The sequence below is a fragment of the Rhipicephalus microplus genome, chromosome 10 (assembly GCF_043290135.1).
Source record: "Rhipicephalus microplus isolate Deutch F79 chromosome 10, USDA_Rmic, whole genome shotgun sequence".
Taxonomy (NCBI): Eukaryota; Metazoa; Arthropoda; class Arachnida; order Ixodida; family Ixodidae; genus Rhipicephalus; species Rhipicephalus microplus.
The window spans coordinates 4793155-4813989 of record NC_134709.1 but is presented as its reverse complement, the minus strand read 5'-3'; the positions used below and the strand labels follow the sequence as shown (position 1 = coordinate 4813989).

The 20835-nt window shown below is 42.3% G+C and overlaps 1 protein-coding gene across 3 annotated transcripts in view; it reads right to left on the bottom strand.

The window, feature by feature from the left end:
• LOC119181260 (inactive phospholipase C-like protein 1) overlaps window positions 1-20835 on the bottom strand; it is a 142886-nt gene that overhangs the window by 13418 nt on the left and 108633 nt on the right. For all 3 annotated transcript variants that reach the window (XM_075874915.1, XM_075874914.1, XM_037432464.2), the window contains 7 exons: window positions 18222-18319; window positions 14157-14243; window positions 11413-11598; window positions 10378-10446; window positions 4111-4164; window positions 3781-3873; window positions 411-506 (listed from right to left, as the gene is read on the bottom strand). In XM_075874915.1, the coding sequence (XP_075731030.1) occupies window positions 411-506; window positions 3781-3873; window positions 4111-4164; window positions 10378-10446; window positions 11413-11598; window positions 14157-14243; window positions 18222-18319 (683 nt within the window). The remainder of the gene's footprint in view (window positions 1-410; window positions 507-3780; window positions 3874-4110; window positions 4165-10377; window positions 10447-11412; window positions 11599-14156; window positions 14244-18221; window positions 18320-20835) is intronic.

The window sequence follows — 20835 nt, the reverse complement described above, 5'->3', positions numbered from 1 at the left end:
ATACTGTAGTGGAGGGATCTGGAAATTTTGACCCCCAGGTGTTTTTTAACATGCACCATCTAAGTACGCTGGCCTCGCGCAGTTTTACCTTCATTGAAAATGCGACCCACATGGCTGGGATTCGATCCGTGACATGAAGGCCAGTTTCTTCACATGTTGTTCCCTTTCTTTTTGTCAATCTCCTGTTATTGCTGAACAGCAAGTGTGATCAAAATGATACCATCAGTTTCAAGATAGTGCTGCGTGTGTGTGTGTCTTTTTTTGCTCTTGTCGGGATGTGCTATGCCATATGAATTATGAATCCTAACCGACTAGCCCGGTAATGAGCTTTAGGTGCATTTCGAATAGTGTAATCACTTTAAACCACTGACAATACTGATTTAAAGCCCAATAAAAAAAATTAAACAAACCTGTTTCATGCAGGCACGGCTTTCTTTGTCCACTTTACGAAGCATGTCCATCCTCGACTCTACGATACTTGCGTTCCATAGAAAGTGCTCAGCAGCCTTTTAAGGAAGAAGAACAAGGAGAAAAATACACAGACAAACATAAAGACATAAGTAAAAAAATACACAGAAACAAACAAGAGCAGCGGGATAATACCAGTGCTACACAGACACAGAAAATACAAATACCTCCCTGATGTCTTAAAATTTAAAGGAAACCTAAAGCGATCTTGACAATTTCGTATAAACGCATTGAGCCAGTAAAGCAAGTTTTAAGGATCATTTGAAGACCGATTTCAGCTCTCAACTGAATAATTTATTACAAGACATTTAACATGTGAATCACTGCAGATTGCTGGGGCTCAGCCAAACGAGTTTTCAACTTCTCGTGCCTTTAACACTTAGAAAGCTACCAGTACGTAGAGCACCCAGTGATCGATCTTATTGGATGAGCATCGAGCATCGTCTGCTTGTGTTACCATGTGCTCCGTGTTGACCTGAGCTGAGCGACAGGTTTATAACGAGGTTTATTTTCTTGGATGCAATGAATTGTCCTAGCTGAGTTTTGTACCACATATCTAGCAATCGATCATTTCTAAAGCACCATGTAATGTTTATGAGTAATCTCGTGAGCAGAATCGCATCAGCTTTTTCACTGCAGTGAGCGTCACGCTGTCACTGACGAGTGAACTCTAGATCCATGTGTCTACAACTGTAACTTCACCCCTGAAGACACAACTACGTTGCCCAAGTTTACGCTCCTTGGTGATCGCTTGAATTCATTTTAGTTAACATGATTTTGCAGGTTTTTTGCCGTACAGAAGAATAAAATAAGATCAGCTGGTAATGTGGCAGCACCTGTCAAAGCAGATATCATCCACACCACAGTATTTGTCACTGTTGAGAGAGGGCATGTGTGCTGCCGGGCACACTCGACTATGGCCTTTGAGACAGTGCGCAACCCGTCGGTGTGCAATCTCGGAGGCCATGACTGGACGAGGCTCACACCGTCAAGTGTGCTCATAAGAGCCTTGCGATCACTAGGGATGCCAGCGTGTCTCACGAATTGAGGAGGCAAGGCAAGGGTGAGAAGAAGGGTATAGCTATGATTGTCTGTAGCCTCCTTGGTACACGGCATGTCGCTATACTCGAGGTGCAAATGATTTGATAATGCTCAAGCCAAAAAAGTTTAAAAACCTGTTTTAGGGTCCCTCTGATGCCATTTACGAGGTGCCATATGCGAAAATCAAATCGCAGTCACCTAAATGCCGTTCACCACCTGATGCCCTCACTAGAACCCATTTGATTAATGCATATTCTCGATGCCAAAGCATGCTCAGTGCAGTGCACATAAAACATTTGAAACACCGTATACTATACCAAAATATTTTATTTGTGGTTTTTAACACATAGCAGCATGCTACTATTTCCCAGTTGCACTATGGCGAATTTATCTTTATTTTTGATTTTTTCACAGTCGCTCGCCTCAGGAATCATTCCAGATGACTGGAAAACGGGGAAGGTCGTTCCAGTGTACAAATCAGGTAACAGAGACTCACCCTTGAACTACCGCCCCATTTCATTAACTAGTGTACCCTGTAAAATCATGGAACATGTCATTTACTCTCAAATCACAAGTTTCTGGGACTCATGTAATTTTTTTCATCGATCACAACACGGATTTCGTAAAGGTCACTCCTGCGAAACACAATTAGCGCTCTTTCTTCACAACTTGCACACTAACCTAGACCGTAACATGCAGACTGATGTAATTTTTCTAGACTATGCGAAAGCGTTCGATAAAGTTCCTCACCGCCGCCTTTTGCTAAAACTTTCACACCTGCACCTAGAACCTAACATTCTTCGTTGGATTGAACAGTTTCTCACTAACCGTTCTCAGTCAGTCTTTGTTAATGGCCACCTATTTAACTCTCTCCCAGTCACATCAAGCGTTCCCCAAGGATCTGTCCTTCGTCCCCTTCTTTTCCTAATATATATTAACGACTTGCCCGACCATGTATCCTGCAGCATTCGCATGTTTGCGGACGACTGTGTCATTTGTCACACTATCAGTAACCAGCATGATCACCTGTATCTCCAAACCAATCTTAACAACGTGCTTAATTGGTGTAACACATGGTTAATGACCCTTAATCCTTCTAAATGTAAACTTGTGTCTTTTTCTCGTCGCCACAGCCCATATCACTTCCAGTATTCCATCGTTAACACCGCAATTGAATCAGTACCATCTAATAAATATCTTGGAATAACCTTGTCTTATGATTCATCATGGCGTACCCACATCGCTAATGTAGTTTCAGCATGTAATAAAGCACTTGGTTTTCTCAAACGCCATCCCCACCTAGCCCCCCTACATGTAAAATTACTTGCATACAAATCTTTAATCAGACCTAAATTAGAATATGCATCTGCCATATGGAGCCCACATCAAGCGTATTTAATCAAAGCATTAGAAGGGGTACAAAACTGTGCTGCCAGATTCATTCACTCATCTTACTCATACGATATCAGTAGTTCATCTTTGAAAGCAAAATCTGGACTGCCACCTCTTTCTTTGCGCCGCCGCACTGCAACTCTCGTGCTTTATCACAAATTATTTCATTCTTCACTCAATCAGCCACCTTATATAGTAGCCGCAGCACGCATATCTCATCGAACCAGTCATCCATTTCAGGTTTCCCGCCCATCTTCGCGCACCACTGCTTTTTCTGTTTCGTTCTTTTTTTCGAGCAGCCACGGACTGGAACGGCCTCCCCCGGGACATCGCCAACATCCCCTCATCATCTGCCTTTCAAGACCGTATTATTGATCATCTTCAATGCTAAAACAACTCTTACTGCTTATTGTTAACCTAAATAAAACCCCACCCCTTACGTAATGCCCCTCCTAGAAAGGGGGGCCTTTAAGGTAATAAACTGAAACTGAAACTGAAAGTCCACAGAACTGCAGTGGCTTCGACATGACAGATGCCACGTCGGATTCTAGGCTTCGGATTCAAAAAGCAATGGTTGAAGTTGCTGTGGTCAGTTGCAATGTAGTAAGAGACAGGAGCAATTCAAGCTAACAACACTATTATACACCTACTTATACATTTCACTATTTGTAAATGCAAAGTAGAGTGGTTAAAATTGTTTATAATTTATTGTTATCCTAATACTTCGCATTTCAAAAGTCAGTGTTATTGACATCAGGTCAAATTTAAACAAGTAGCAGCTTGAGGAAAAATATGTCATCCAGGAACTTAATGTCATAACTACTGAATGTCATTTCTTTCATCCACGTGGCATGAGTGTAATAACCATTTGTACTTCACCTTCTCAGCCTTCTTTCCTTTGAGACCAATTGCCACACATGTGCCGTTCAGGTCCTCGGAGAAACTCTTCATGGTCTGGTACAGCTCATTCAACTGTGGACCAAATTCAGCCATTACCATTAATGAATTCATCAGTGGAACAAATGTTGCATTGTCAAAAAAAAGGTTACATATCTGCTGCACCATTATCCGAGATTATCAAACTTTATTATTTGCACAAAGCTAGTAATGAGTCCGCTGTTTTTGAACAATGAAAATGTGAAGTTCAATTCTCAAAAGCTCAATAAATGTGACATTGGCTTTAAAGACAACGAACAAATTCCAACTCACTGTTTTGAAAACAGAATGTGATGTCTCAGAAATGGCCTTGCATTCAGCCAGCACCTGTTGACAAAAAAGGCATGCTTCAGAGTGGACGCGATTCAAAGAAAGTACACTCAGACCTCATAAAAAGCCACACCTGCCACGAAATGACTTAGTTATATCCAAATATTCGTTAAATAAATGTATACACTCTATTAACAACAACAATATTCTTCACTTACACTCATACCTCAATATAATGAACATGAATATAACAAAGTACATAAAGAACAGTCTTGTCATAAATGTAGTGTTACAAACAAATGTTTATAACAAATTTTTGAATATATCGAAGTTAGTTCATGGCACGTGTGAGTGTTATACATGCAAACCTCATTTTAACAGAGTCACACATGCCAGGAAATAACTTTGTTATATCCACGTGATGGAAACGACTTTTTACATTTTTGGAGCTGAATTTGGAGCAGAAACCGTACCACTTTAAAGCATCCATAAGCGTTTTTGGAGCAGAAAAAAAAATTTTAGTTTGGAGAGCAGCTATTTGTGTTTAAGTAGCAGTTACAAAATTTGTAAAACAAGTCATGGAGTTTAAAGCATTGCCGATGCATCTAAAATATTCATGTATAATATAGTATATTTTTCACAGACAACAATCAATGCAGATTAAAAAAAAAATTAAAAGCTGGTTGGTTGTCGAATGTGCCGTGAAATAAAGTATATATTTAAATTACCAATACTTATGGCAGAAATGAGATAAAACCTGTCAAGCTGAGCACTACATTTTATAAGTAACCCCAGTCAAATATAACTTAACAAATAAGGAGTACATAACTGGAACAGAAGCCTGGAGGCTGACGAGGAGGGTTCAACTTAAAATGAAAATGATGCAGCGAGCAATTAAAAGGAAAATGATATGTGTAACCTTAAGAGAGAGAATGGCAGCAGAGTGGGTCAGGGAACAAACTGGGGTTAAGGATATCATACCATACAGTGAGTGAGTGAAACAACTTTATTGACGATCCGGCATAAAGGGGGAAGGGGTAGGGGGATTAAAGCGAGACACTAGCGTGCTCAGACGTCCCGGAGCAGCAACCTACTCGCGTCAAACCCGTGGGGGCGCCGCTTTCGGCCGCTGGCGTTCCAGGATGCTAAGCACATGCTAGACCACGTCTCTTTGATTGCCTGGCTCTCAGCTGATAATTTTGCTGCTTATGGCAGTTGGCGTTACTTCTTGGTTACCCGGCGGTGGTGCACAGTCCCAAAGGAGGTGTCTCTGGGTGGCTCGCGCCTTCTTGCAGTGTTGGCATACATTAGTGGTGTAAACCTCCGGGCAAACGTGCTTTGCCCAGACGGGGGTCTATATTGCTTGTACTTGCAGCTGCCGTAGTGTGGCTGCTTCTCTGCGTTGTAGGTCTCGGTGAGGCGGTGGATATAGGCGTCTGCTCGTTCTGTACCACTGCAGAACGTCGGCGTAGGTTGTGATAAAATACACTCCGTCTTCGGCATCGGGTCGTTGCGGCTCCGAGGAATGCGTTGACAGAGACCCGCGGCTAGTTAGCGCGTGTGCTTCCGTATCTGCCTCCTCGTTGCGGTTTCACCATACAGTGAAACATCATCAGTTCGTACCCTCTTTAAGCGTACCAACCGTTAAGGCATAGTTGCGATGACTTTCTGACCCAGTCTCATAAAGACTAATGCATTCGCGAACCGCTTAGGCCGTATTGTTCGGCTTATGTCTGCCGGTTAGTGCACACTAAATGGGTACCGGGATAACATTTTACTCCCCAATACTTTACTGCGTCGCTGAACTTTTACTGCTTTAGTGCGGAGATCACCTGATAAGTTATTCCGACTTCTACACGATTGCAGCGATGACATCCCGAGTAATCATTGGGGAAAAAAACAAAGGCGTCCTGGTGACCACTGAAAAGGCTTATTGCCTACGAAAAGCCTTATCACAGTAAGCATAACCGGTTATCTGCTCGGGCACGCACGTGATGTAGCTTCTCTTTAGACCTACTGCACGCTTTTAGTAGACGACTATTTGAATGCGCTGGGCCGCCGATCACTGCCGCTATGTTGTGCTGGACCATGTTCCAGCGCACACTGCTTTACAGAAACGCAAGCAGCTCACTGTCACGGAGTTTATCGTTTCGGGTCACAGGCACCAAGATGCCTTGTTGCATTACGTCAACATGCGCACAGTATAGCAAGCGTAGCACTATTGTAACCATGCTGCCTGCTTTAATTTAGCGACAGCCCAAGCGCGTCTCCATCCGTTGCCAGGACTGCTAGAGCATCGCGGAGAGCGCATTGCTTGCCAGAAGTTCTTCGTCACTGCGTCAATCCAGCAGGCTACTCGCCGCATCTGTGCATGGCCTGAAGTGGAGAAAGCGTATTTTACAGCTAGCGGATGATCGGCAGCCACAGTGTGCGCTGAATGAGCGAAGCGCTGCACGCAACTAGCCATGCAAGTAAACTATCTGGCTCTCTGCGACCGTAACGCGTTTAAAAAAAGAAAACTGCGCTTGTTTTTGCTTAGAAGCAGACCGTGGAACAACTATCATGGACAGCCAGTTGTGTTCGTTCTGTCGCTGTACCACGCTGCGAATCCCGTAACGTGCAGTAGTTTCAAAATGCTCATCGACGTCACCACCACGTGCTATCAGGCGCTTGTGCGAGAGTTAGAAACTTTTCTGCATTTTTGCAAAAAGAAAGAAATAGCTTTGCAGTGTTCACTTTAGGCAATATATCCCGAGTTTCCTTCTTTGTTGGCGACGATGCCGCATGTCACGAGATGCGATTTTGTAGCTGGTGGTTAATGCGTAGTGCATTTAGCGTGTAGTTAAGACGCCGCCCCCGGAAGGTACGTATTAACGAGGTTTCACTGTAGTTTAAATCAAGAAGAAGAAATAGACATGGGCCAAGCATGCAGCATGTAGGCAGGAAAACCACTGGTCATTAATGGTTACTGACTGGATTCCAAGAGTAGGCAAATGCGCAAGAAGGAGACAGAAAACTAGATGGGCAGATGAGGTTAGGAAGTTTGCAGGTATAGCGCGGCAGCAGAAAGCACAGGATCGTGTTTATTACCAAAACATGGCAGAAACTTTTGCTCTCTACAGTGGGTGTAGTCAGGATGATGATGATGAATCAGTATGAGATCAAAGCTATGTTGCTCATTTTCACATTTTACCAAAGTAGCCTGTATGTCCACTTGACAAAAGAATTGATATGTGAGCTACATGCTTGGCATGGCAGCCCCTGTTGTCAGAGCTGATAATGCTGCACACTTGTGGCCTACTAGGATGATAGTATAAAGTTTTTTTTAGTTACTTTAGGAATTAAAAGTTGTGCATACAGCTTTTCCCTTCTCATTCCCTCAGTGCCATTTCGGAGAAGGTTATAAACAAGCAATCATAAAACTATCCACGACCAGACTACACTTCATTTACACTGAAACCTAGGCATAACAAACATGAGTATAACAAATTATCAGTTATTATGATGTAAATAAAAAAACAGTTGCCATACATATAAAAATATATGTTGATTACAAATTTTCAAATATAACAAAGTTATTTCATGGTAGAAATGACTGTTGTACACTCAAACCTCATTTTAGCAAGGTGATACCCTGCCACAAAATCACTTCGTTATACCCGAAAATTCTTTATAAACATATGTTTGTAACACTATGAAAAGACTTCATTTACCCTCAAAGCTTGATTTAATGAACAAGGGTACAACAAATTATCGGTTATAGTGAAGTAAATGAAGAATATTCTTGTCAAACAAATACGTATTTGTTACTCATACAGTTTTACAGATATACATTTATAACAAGTTTTTAGATATAACAAACTTATTTCGTGGCAAGTGGCAATTCCTTAAAAAACCTACAACAGACTTTTCTCGAACCATTTTTTTATGGTGCGGCAGACAGCTCACCTTTTGTAGTGTTTGAAGCTGCAGTAGCTAATCCCAAAAGCATGTACTACTTATTTTAGGTGCAGTATTTTTAGATCTGGAAGGCTCTAAACACAAACGTACACCGAGAAAAATATAGCGATGCCACCAGCCCTTCTCGCGATTGTGAACACTGCCGTTTTGCTTTCACAGAAGTTCCTGTAACTATGCTTAACTACCTTTATTTCAAGCTTCTAGACATTTTTTTGAAAATGAACAAGTCGTTACAATGAGATGATATGGCATTATACACTTTCCCTGCAATTATACCGGGTTATGTGCACCTGCACACAGGGTTGCCTATGCCTGTGTCATGAGCAACTTGTCCCTGCATCACTACTCTTCCAAAACACGAGCCAAGCCAAGTTACCAAAAACACCACTAAGCATATGCATGACCGTGCCGAGTAGCAATACAGGTTCCCTCTGAGACGAAGTCTAGGTAGAAAAACAACATCGCTCCAAAATTTTAGCGACCAGAAAACTGAGTGCGCAATTTCAAGAGCATTCTAAAGAATTGCTGAAAAGCGCTGACAAATTGGGGTAATTATGTCACGTCAAGGCAGCGCCGCTTTAACGCATACTCTTAACGCAGGCCTTCGAGTACATTTTTATAGAGTGATATCCTTTAATATAAAAAAACAACAATATTTCAATGGTGAAAAAAAAAAATCATTGACCATGTACGGCAATCAATGGTCACATGGCCCGGTACATCAGACGATTCATGCTTTTGCAACTTTTTTATACTTTCTTTGGGTCATTTTTCACAACGTGCAATGAAGAAATAGTATAAATTATTATATTATAAATAAAAAAAACAAAGTTGATTTGAGTCTATGCAAAGGCCAATCTTTTTATTCGTGGAACAATTTCATTTCATGTTCTGGGCAGTTGTCGGTCCCTTTAAGGGAACGCGCAACTGTGTTAAGCTTCGATGCTCATTTCTTTTCTTGGCACTACATCTAACCCGCGCTATCCAGCATTTCATTCCTGCCTTGCCGTCACTGCTCGACTGCTCAACATATTCCGCAAAGTATGTCATGCTCGTTTTCTCTTTTCGTCGTTCTGTGCGAACATTTGAATGCTTCCAATATTCGAACAAATAATACATAGTCGAATTTAGGTTGCAATCAAATTTAAATTATTCAAAATTTCGAATTATTCCAGACGAACGAATAGATGTTTATTAATCTGCATGTAACATTCTGTAAAGGTAGTTTCACTGCAGTAGACGGTTCCTAAACCATAAAACCACTTACTCGAGCATATATTAATTCTCATGTAACTTCCTGTAGAAGTAGTTTCACTGCGGCAAAGCTGTGCTGAGCCGTGAAAACATATATCCAAAAGAAATGCGCACTGCCGCAAAACTCCCTTTCAAGGTTAAAAATATCCTTACATCAATTTCTTTTTTTTTTCAGTTTAAAAGCTCGTTATACCAACTCTTTAGGTTTCAGCAGAGCAAATTTCAACATGTAACATATTTTACAGGCTATCATTAGAATTTTATCCAACCAAATCAAGCTACTGTTCAAAGTTGCTTTCACTTTGATTGATGAAAAAAATTGCCATTTGTACAAGGCCCTTCTTAAATTTTAAAAAATATTGTGCAGGTTTGGTTTTTATTTATAATGTATAACTTTTTATTTATAATGTATAATATGTGATATATACCATGTGAATTCAATTAAAAATTATTCAACCAAAATCACCGTTTGCTTCGAGCCTAAAATTGATTATTCGCACAAGCATATACACTAAATATCAAAATGATATCATGTGTAATGGTAAAGTACAATTCCACAATCCTGGAAATGCTACTCTTACCGCAGGACGACACTTCGTAAGAGAGCAAACACATCAAAAGAAAATGCGGCTGGAGAGGTTATCTGAAGTTCCCGCGCCAAACATCATGATGTCATAAGTTTTGACGGTCGCTACTAAGTCCTGCATATTACCTAATTGACAAAAATCAAGTACATTGTCATCTTTGGGGCCATCAACCTAACATATGAAGTTTCAGGAAATTTCATCTAGCTAATGTTGTGACAATACAAAAAATACATATTGAAATCCTTGACGTCAAATGCACAAATTTCGGGGCAAAATTTTAAAATGAAACTTTGAACTTAATTTTCCTCCTCTAATAATGAACTTATGATGATAGAGCTTACAGCATTAGAGTTCTCTGAGCAGAGTTAGTTAATCTAAACCAAGCCATTGTTTGACTTTAGTGTCCTTTTAATGGAAAATACTTGACACAAGCAACAAACCCACTGTCAAAAAGGACGCATCCACTTACCTTGTCAAATGCAGTGACCAGTTTTGATGCTTTCACAGAGGGTTCACCTTGAACCTTGAACACCGGGTACTAATGAGCAAAAGAAAAAAAAAATGCTGCAGCTAGAAAGCTTCCTATGCCAAACAGCCACTACCGTAACTCCAAGCACTAAATTTTTTAACAAAGTACAATCTCATTTATATTAACTAAAAAAAATGCGACAAGCAACATTCTCTTCAAAAAAACCTGAGTAAAGAACATTGCAGTTTTACCTGAAAAAAAAAAAATGAAACACTGACAGAGACATCACAGAATTTTGCGGCAGCCCTAGTAATGATCGAACGCAATGCTGGAATCATCCAATGACATCAACAATAGTTCTCACGAGTGATTTTTAAACTTGCAGCGTCATTTGTCAAGAGAAGACAAAGCAATTTTCAGCTGACTGAGAATTTATTGTGAATTAAAGGCCGCATGCTGCACTATAATACCTGGCCCGCATGTTCTCTGAAGCCTCGATCATTTATCGGCAGTGTTTTCTGACCATGCTCAAAAAGTGTTGTGGGGCCCTTTTAAAATATGATGGATCAATGCAGGGGTACTATGTTGGTTTAACTTTGAAGTAAGGCTTCTTGGCAATGCAGATGCTCCCAGGACAGGTGTCTTGACAGTACAGCACACCTCAACTGTAGTAAAGCCACCTTTACAAAAAGTTGCATGCGAACTAATATTTTTATGTTTTCGTAGACAAACAAGTGGTCCGACAGATTAGACTGACGAGACACTGATGATACGAGCTTGTTCGCCAAGCTTCTATGTTTATTCAGTGTCACGACTGCCAACAGAAAATTCACGTTCAACTAGATACAGACTATAGACACTGTATTATGAATACTTTAAATTTTCAATAATTTAAATCCGAATCAAAGCGAATTCTAATATTCATTCAAATATTTGAAGTGCTCAAATGCTTGCACAAGTCTCACAATCATAGGAAATAGCATATCACATATCGGAGGAAATTAATGAGCAACCAAATGAGTAACTTTGTCTCACCCCTTTCTCTTCGGTGATGCTGATGCCAACTACTTCGGAAGCTGAAGCCAATCGCAAAGCAGCTGCTCGCAGGCACTGGGCCAAGTTTGCACTGCTTGGCAGGCCACACTCTTCACAACACTCTAGCAAGGCACGATCTAAGGATCCCTTCAGCCGCTGGCACTCGTTCAATGCCCCAGCTGCCCCCTGCAGAATGGCGTGCAAATGAATATATGACCATTGTTGAAAAATACCAGGCCTGTACCAAACGCACAGCACGCTCACGACTAAAGGTGGAAGAGCGGCCTATCTAGAGCATTTTTACTATTACAGGTACACCAGCATGGCACCCACTGCACACCAGGACAGCAATGCACTCAATTAACACAAGTGCTGATTTTGCATCGTCCGAGCTTCTCATAGATTCACATTTATCTAGCTAATGTTAGTGACAACTTTCTGCAGCTACGGAGCTGGAGAATGCAAATGAAAAAAGTCACTGGATATAGCAACAAACCAATACCATCAACAACTCAAAGAAGACAATGAATCAAAAATTTTACACTGAATGGTACGGCGAGCTGCTTTTTAACAAAAAAAAATTATGCTGGAATCAGGAGAGCTGTGTCATGAAATCAACCATGTCCACATTTTCAGTAACTTGTGAGAGACTGCACTACTTTATCGCAATCCAGCGAAAAAATTCAGCACACCCGCATATTGTACTGGGCATGTTTCTTATGTGGCACATGACAGAGACAAGAAACTTCAGCAATCGAGGGTGACAAAATAAAAACTTGGATGCATATATGTGTCACCTAGAGATTACACTTATCTCAACAACTTTCCTCATGGATATGATATGTGGCTTTAGGAGAGGCTAAGTTTTCTCACTACCACAACGAAGATCGAGAATGACGTTGAGCTTGTCTGGACAACTTCTGCAAGTGCAAACATGAGCAATAACTTCGTTTGCACAGACTTTATTGCCTAGCCACCAAATTATGTTCTCATGTATCATGAAAAAAAAAAAAACAACCTTTAGTGTCTGTAACAAAAACACACATAACCCCTACAATAGCAGTGGCTAAGTTTGTGTACACCACTTCTTTATGCTACCGTCAAATCTCATTATTACGAACACGCTTAATTCTAACTTCCGGCTAATTCGAACTCACAATGAGGTCTTGTCAAAGCTATGTCTATTCTAACGGGTAAAAACGCCCGGTAATTGGAACGCCCAAGCACTTCCGACGGTTAATTCAAACATACCGCGCTCAGAAAATGCTCTCGGAACCCCGCCCAATCCCGCCGCGGCACCTGCGACACCTCAACGCTGCCCGCGAAGGAAATGAAAAGGAAAAAGAAAAAGCTGCGGTGGAATGTTTGCTCTCTCTCAAATGCTGATCTGCGACGCACCGGTGTCACGCTTCTCCCTTTTCCGTCCCTGCCACGTGAAGACACTCCTCCTTCCAATGCCGCGCACGAAGAGAGAGAGAGAAAAAAAAAGAACGCGGTTGCTGGGTTGAATGATTGTGAGATTGAAAGAAAGGAAAAAGGCACTGTCTTCTGCAGCCCTTGCCCTTTGCGGGAGCACGACTATTCGCCTTGAGTGGGGGGGGGGGGGGGGGATCTCTTACATGCCAATGCCACGCATCCTCTTTTCCCTTCCCTGCCATGTAACCCTTCTCCTTTCAACGACGCGTGCAAAGAGAGCAAAAAAAAATAGCTGCCATAGAGTGTTTGTTTTCTCTCAAATACCAATCTGCTTCTCTCCGCGTGGAGACGCCCCTCCTTTCTCGTCCCGTGCTGGACACGCTGCATCTGCGTAACGGAAAGCGGGCGGCTTCGTTACGCAGCAGTCATTGTTGTCGTCGTCTTTAGAAAGTGTCGGCGCTGGACATTTTCGCGCGCAACTTCTCTTGCCAGGAGAATGCTGAAGTCGAAGTAGAAATGCTTTGCAAGCTGCACGCAAAATTGATTGGCTCGCTGCACGGCAAACGTGGGCAGACGCGCACGCATCACCGATTACTTCAATTAATAGCATGTGTCCTGTGATTTCTGAATAAATTTAGGTCTTCTTAAACTTCTCCCTCATGTGTTAGCTCAATGCACATGCATTACAGAATGGAGAGCCCTCCGTTTACTTAGCTTTCATCAATTCGAACTTCTTTTAATTTGAACGAATTTTCGGGCCCCTTCGAGTTCGAATTATCGAGATTCGACTACAGTAGTGTCAATTTGTGGCCAAAGAAGCGCAAGACTTATCGCTCACTGGATAAACTGAACCTTCTATGCAGTCAGCATGACTCAACCACAGCGTACTGCGTATGACGTAGCCAACCACTTTGGTGAAGTCACTACGATGCTAGACGGGTCGCTTGACGTGCCGCATTCCAGAATCAACAAAAGTATTACTTCTTTTTCTCTCAAAATGAATGCAGCTGAAAACAAACTGCACACACGTTTTAAGCCAACGATTTTATTCTTTATATGCCAAAATGAAATATATAACTGGCAGCAGGATAATTGGCACCTCATTACAGTAGACTCTTAGTAAACAGAAATCTGTTACGTGGAACTTCTGCTTAAACAGAACAGGTGCATTTAATATTACTTTTTCTCATTTTATTGCTTCATGCCTATTGGTTGCACCACCGACGGCGATGCCGCTCAACACAGGAACGGGCGCCTCGGAGCTGTGCTCTAGAAATTACATACAAATGTGCAAATGCAACAAATGAGCACCCAAGTCCCAAACACACCTTGAAGGCTTCGTCGAGGTGCCGGATACCAACATGCCTCATCTCAGCCTGTGGCCGAGTCTGCCAGGATCGTTTCCTTCTTAATTTCTGAAAGAGGGAAGCTCTGCAAAATTATACTCATCCCGCAAACACGTGTGCAGCTCTCAAAGAAAGATGCTATAAATCGATCATATAATAAAAAGCAAGATATGTCAAACATCAGTGCAATGAACACTGACACAACCATTTATATGAAAATTAGTGAAGAAAATTCAGGATGTCTAGCACAGACATAAGCTTATTGGGCATAATAAATACACTCAGCTATTTGTGGCTTTACTATGATTGGATACGTCTGTCTGTATTAGTAAAAAACACTCCTTAATTTTTGGACAAAATGTTCCCTAGGATAATTTTTTTTCGTTGCAGATATAAAATCTTTAGAGTGGCCATAAAGTGAGAAAAAATACTTTCCATGTGTATAAATACATTCCTTATCCACTAAGAACAAAACTAAAATGGGAAAGCAGCCTACTATTCTGATGGTTCGAACTTATGAATGGTGCTGTAATTTTATGTCAACCATTTATGATTTGTTTCTGGTGGTTTAAATTTGACCAATGACATTGAAATAGTTCGTTCTACGTACCGTAAAAGCCTGCGTATAGCCCAGTGTTTTTTTCTAGATTTTACCGTACGAAATTTTGGCCCTGTGCTATATGCGGTACATAAGTATTTTTGTCCAAAATTCAGTTTTGGTTTAGGCATAACACTGTGCTATCATCATCATCAGGTGTTTGCGCACTTCTTCGCTTGGTGCTAGATGGTGTTAGTGGCAGTAGCAGCTGCCGATCTCACAGAAGCTCCTGTTGCGTTTGGCGAGCCACCCTTTTGCCGTGGCCGCCAGAACGGAACAAAGGCTGCTGCCTCATTTTATGGAGATAAGGAGCAGCGCCAAGACACCCTGCTGTTTCCATATGTACTGGGCGCTGCGTGACTAAAATTACTCGACGGAGCACCGCTGTCCTTGGGGTGTGCGCAGAGATGGGACATGTGACGTCTTTGTACTCCAGTCAAAGCCACAGTGTCGAGCTTCCGCCTATTACAGACGTCGGACCACCACGCTGTGCGTCTCTGACTGATGAGCCGTCGACGCTCAAATCAGTACCAGATGTCCACGCATGGCCTCTTTGAGGCGCCTAGACCGTGACCGCCGTTCGACAAAGCATGGGTGGTCGGCCCAAGCAGCAGGACGACAGACTCGTTGCATCCCGCTCGCTGGAAGCGAAATTCGCTGAAAGAGGCAGCATCGCCGGGACCATACAAGCGTTTGGTTAGTGTATGTGTATGTTGGGGGCAGTGCTGGCATAATGACCCTCGTGTGTGCTGTGGGACCTTTTATTGAACAGTGCAGTATAGAACTGTTCCTCGATGTAGGGATCTGAGGAAGTGAGACTCTTTAAAATCATCCCTCACGAGCTGCTGAGAGCTTGTTCAACGTGCTTGTTCTATGGAGGATCTCACAATGTAGAGCTTCTCAATGTAGAGTTTTGAGCCAGAGAGCTCGTGCCATGCAAATAATGTAAATAAACCCTCTCTATGAAGTTCAACCTCCTCCTGCCTCGATATCTTCATCCCAGAACTCGGGTGCCTGCAAACCAAGGTCGCAACACCACCAAAGAGCTACATAGAGGACCTTGTGTAGTTTCAAAAGTATGTAATTGCGTTGCGAAAGGCTGTCCCCTTTCAGCTGGGCCAGAACGGCAACGGGCGTGAAACGCCAGTCTACCTGGAGATGCCCTCAATGCTGACGGTGCATCAGAAAGGCTCTAGGCAAGCTATCGTGCGATTGACTGGGAACGAAAAAATGCGGGTGACTGTTATGTTGTCCTGCACTGCAGACGGTCGCAAGCTACCTCCCTATGTGGTATTCAAACGAAAGACGCTGCCAAAGGGGGGAGAAGTTCCCAAAAAATGTTGTCGCCCGCTGCCAGGACACGGGGTGGATAGACGAATTGCTAGTGCTTCACTGGTAAAGCTCATGCGGTGTCAACAGCCCGGAGCACTGCTAGGGCTCCCTTGGATGCTTGTGCTCGACGCGTTTCGGTGTCACCTGACCGACTCCGTAAAGCGACTGCTGCATGACTCCGGCACTGAGCTCATCGTCATCCCAGGAGGGATGACATCACAGCTGCAGCTGCTTGATGTGTGCCTTAATAAGCCATTTAAGGACAATGTCAAGCACCTGCATGCGGAGTGGATAAGGTCCTGAGAATCGAAAGTGACCGCTGCCGAACGGCTGAAATGGGTGATGCTGTGCTGAAACTAGCACAGCATCACCCAAGGGATGCTGTGCTAGTCGAGGCTTGGGCCAGATCTCGGGGCGCTCGTTTGCCGCACATTCAAAAAGTGCTCCATCTCGAACACACTTGACGGCACTGAAGATGATGTGCTGTGGGAGAACATTTCCGACAAGGGAGCTTCGGAAGAAAGTGCGTATTGATATGTGAGGTTTAACGTCCCAAAACCACCATATGATTATGAGATACGTTGTACTGGAGGGCTTCGGAAATTTCGACCACCTGGGGTTCTTTAACGTGCACCCAAATCTGAGCACACGGGCCTACAGCATTTACGCCTTTATCGGAAATGCAGCCGGCGCAGTCGGGATTCGATCCCGTGACCTACAGGTCAGCAGACGAGTATCTTAGCCACTAGACCACCGCGGCGGGGCGGAAGAAAGTGCGTCGACAATGACGATGAATGAAGTGTGTCAACAAATGCATCTTTCCATTTTACTCAGGCGATTTTTTTCTCGCGTTTGCTATTCCCAAATTACACCCTGGACTATATCCAGGTCCGAGCTATAAGTGGGCTTTTACGGTAATAAGCGTCCATGCCTTGTTCCGTATCAATGTCTCAACAGTGGAGTGAAACCAATATTCTAACGTGTCACACAGGCACGACCGCAGCCCAGTTTGTTTCACAGGATGCCAATTGCCTTTGTAGGAGCTAATAACAGCCAAGTAAATGTTTAACGCCAAGAGTCACATCTTATCATTGTGGAGCGACAGGCACGCAATGAGTGACGAAACTTGGAAGTTAACCGACTCGTTTGTTTAGTAGGTTACAAGCAAGACTTGCACAGTGGCATGCTAGCTCAGTTGACAAAGTCCGGGAGACATGCCTCAACATTTGATGTGACAGTCTTCTTCACAACCTGATGATGTGCATAAAATCCCCTAGTTGCAATGGCACATCTGACAATATTCTGAATTTTGTTTTTATGATACTTTTTTCAGAGATACCATAAGTGTGGCTTTCAAACAAGCATGGCTTGGATTTGCAAAAGCTAACTGCTTTCTGCTGAGCTGGAGAAAGCACACATGCATGACACTTTTCTCACTTTATGTGGCACATAATGTGCCACATAAACAATGTGCAACAATGGACAGACATTGCGAGATATTGGCACAATCAAATCAAACTATTTAGGTATTCAAGCAGAGTTGCCAGTTTCCACTTAGCATAAGCGGATTTGGGCTTTTTTTTTTTTTCTGCGAGTCCTTTGTAGAATTCTCTAGCCGCTTGTTGCCTTTCTTGTGAGTTTATTTGAATTCTCCCTCAATTACACTTATTTTAGTGATCATCACATTCACCAATATTGCATTTGTTGATGACTATGACTTTAATGTTGAAGTCAAACATAGACTAGGGGAATTAACAAGTAGCGTTAGTCATACACTGGCAAACGCCCATTCAACCAATGGAAACTGCACCAGAGACAATGTTAAACAATAAGTATATGTGCTTTCGTTTGTAATTGTGCATATTCTCACTGTACAATACTGTACAATTAAGAAGAGTATTTTCATCTCTCGTTCATATTGAAGTGACATTTTTCATCACAATTAAAAATATTACCTTAATAATATTCCCACTTCTTTGGGGTTTCTGTATGAAAGCCATGCAGCTTTGTTAGAGCTTCATTTGTGATGATTACTTTGCTTGTTAACTCGGCAGCATCTGGCAACTCTTATTTCAGGGCTGCCTGCAGTAGCAGGAGTGGCCAGGGTGTTTTCGTACCTTGTCTCCTGAACGGGTGCTCATAGTGACATGAAGAAAGAGCGAGGAGTTTTCAAGCACTTTGCCGGTGTCAGATGTGAGCTGTACGTGACGGTAGCCTGCAAGATAGGGGCAAAGAAACGTGAGAACATTGCTTCGGACTTTGGCCATTATGCCGAATCATCTACAAGGCTGGTAAGATCGGCTCATTTTTCAACAGCACTAAAGTATAGACCACTTATAACGTCAGCCGCGGAAGTCATAGATATCTGCACTATAGCTAAGCGATACCGCACTATGACCAAAACAACCTTCTTTAAGGGCTGCAATTGCACAAAACGTGTTGAGCAAGCAGCCTCGCGTCTTTGAGAATTAAAGCATGCGATGCATGGAGCTTATCCCTTTTAAATTCCTGAATGTTAAAATAATTTAACATCCAAAAACATGCATTGCCGATGAAATGAACAAGGGAGGGGCTAACAATGCGCCCCCGTTAACAACAACAGGGGGATAACGATTTGCCTACCGCTTCTCATACCACCTCGATTATGCGCATTACACAGAATGTTGAATCACATCTGGAATTTCATGGTCTGAAAGATGCCCATCATTCGATTTCACAGGCACGCACCCAATTTCAAGATGTCGCAGTCGAACAGCAAACCACCATTCGAGTGCTACACATGCTGCCTTTGTTTTTATTTTTTTACTTTAACAATATATATTTCTTCCCTGCAAGTGCAGCCACCGCAAAAAGTTTCGTTGATTCTGTACCAAACCGCAACTTGGATTGCACGTGACCGCTGTACCGAAAGCAACCAAAGTTGATTAGTCCTAACATGCCATTAGGTATGTTGTCGCGGGAAGTATGTCCAAGACATGAAGATCCGTCATCGAAAAGACTGCACTCACGCCTTGAACCAAGAACTGCTAACGCGTTATGAAGTTCACATTTGCAGCCAAGAGATAACGATGAAATCCCGCCAAGCTTACGTAAGACAGCCCACTGGCAGCAAAGAAGAAAGCTTGCATCATGAGGCCGCAAAAGGTTTTCAATTTACCAACAACGTATCAAACGCGATATCTGTAGCAAGCACAATAACGACGACCCCTTTCCTGACAAAACTGTTACGTGCGGTTAATAAGGATGGGAAATACATGTGCCATGTTGAGCCAAACGTGACCATAGCGATGCTAGCGGGTGCTGGTGCAGGGCTTATCAGTCACCGAGGCGTTTTATGGGAGAGTGAATGGGAGTCGAAAAAGACCGCATTGAAACCGATTCTCCACTATAAGCAGGTACGTTATGAATGGTCTACACTGTATAATAAAGGCATGCAAAGTTACACATTGGACATATTTTAACATACTGCACTGTACCTTTTAATCCGAATTTCAAGCTGCTGAGGGATCATAACTGCTGATAACAATCCTACATGCATACACCGAATCCACATATAACGAATCGTTATTTATATTGAACAGTTGTATATTGCTTTCAAATGCATTGTTCATATATTACATACTTTATATGTCGAATCCCCTATACACAGTAGACTCTCATTACACAGAACCTGAAGGAACCAGGAAAATGTGTTCCATTTAACAGGAGTTTCATTTACTGAGAAATGGACCGGGGTGCATAATACAAGTATGGAAACAATCTTATCGGAAACACTTGCTCCGTTTTAGCAGCAGTTCCACTTAACAGATTTCCGTTTACTGAGTCTACTGTATATACAAAACATTCTATGATTCTCTGAAGATACGATAGATTCAGCCACGAATAGCCATGCTGTTAGAATTTAACATAGTGTTTAAGAATTTTCATTAAGTAACATCCCCTCCCCTCTTCCTGGGTTGTTTGATTCAAGCAGTACTGCCATTTCACTATCCCTGGAAAAAACAACAATTAGAGCAATCAAGTATTAATTTGCGGAGAATAACAAGAATTACCTGTCTTGAGTTCACACTGTCTTGATATCATAAACAGAATGACCACTTAGCTCAAAGTTATGCACAATATATGATTAACGCACACCTTATTTCCCCATTCCCTTTTTTATATTTATGTTAACTGGCAATAATGCATATGAAAGGCAGAAGCTAACCAGATCATTTATAATGCCTTGAGCGGCAGTGACTATGTTTGTGTACACTACTTTTTATGCTAGTAGTGTGAACATGTGGCAAGAAACATTGCTCATCGGATGAAGTGAACCTTCTTTATAGCCGGTGTGCCTTGACTTAACTTCAGTGTGCTGCATATGACTGTAATTGATCAAATGTTTGACAGGCAATTCGACGTGCTGCGCTTCAGGACCAAAGTAAAAAGTACAGCTTATCTTTTTCCACAATGTGTACAACCACACACATATTTGGAGCCTATAATTTCATTCGTTTCATGCCAGAACAGAATATGACTGACCACGAAAAAAATTAAGCATTTAATTACAATAAACAACAAAAAAACACACACAATGCACTGCTTTATTTTTCTTGCTTGGAATGTAATATTGAGTGCTTTTAATTAGGCTACGTGAATTGGGCACATCCATAGAAAGTGTACCATCATTTGCACCTAAAGGAAATATGGTTGTGGTACTCGGTTAAAGAGTTTCTACATAATTTGGCA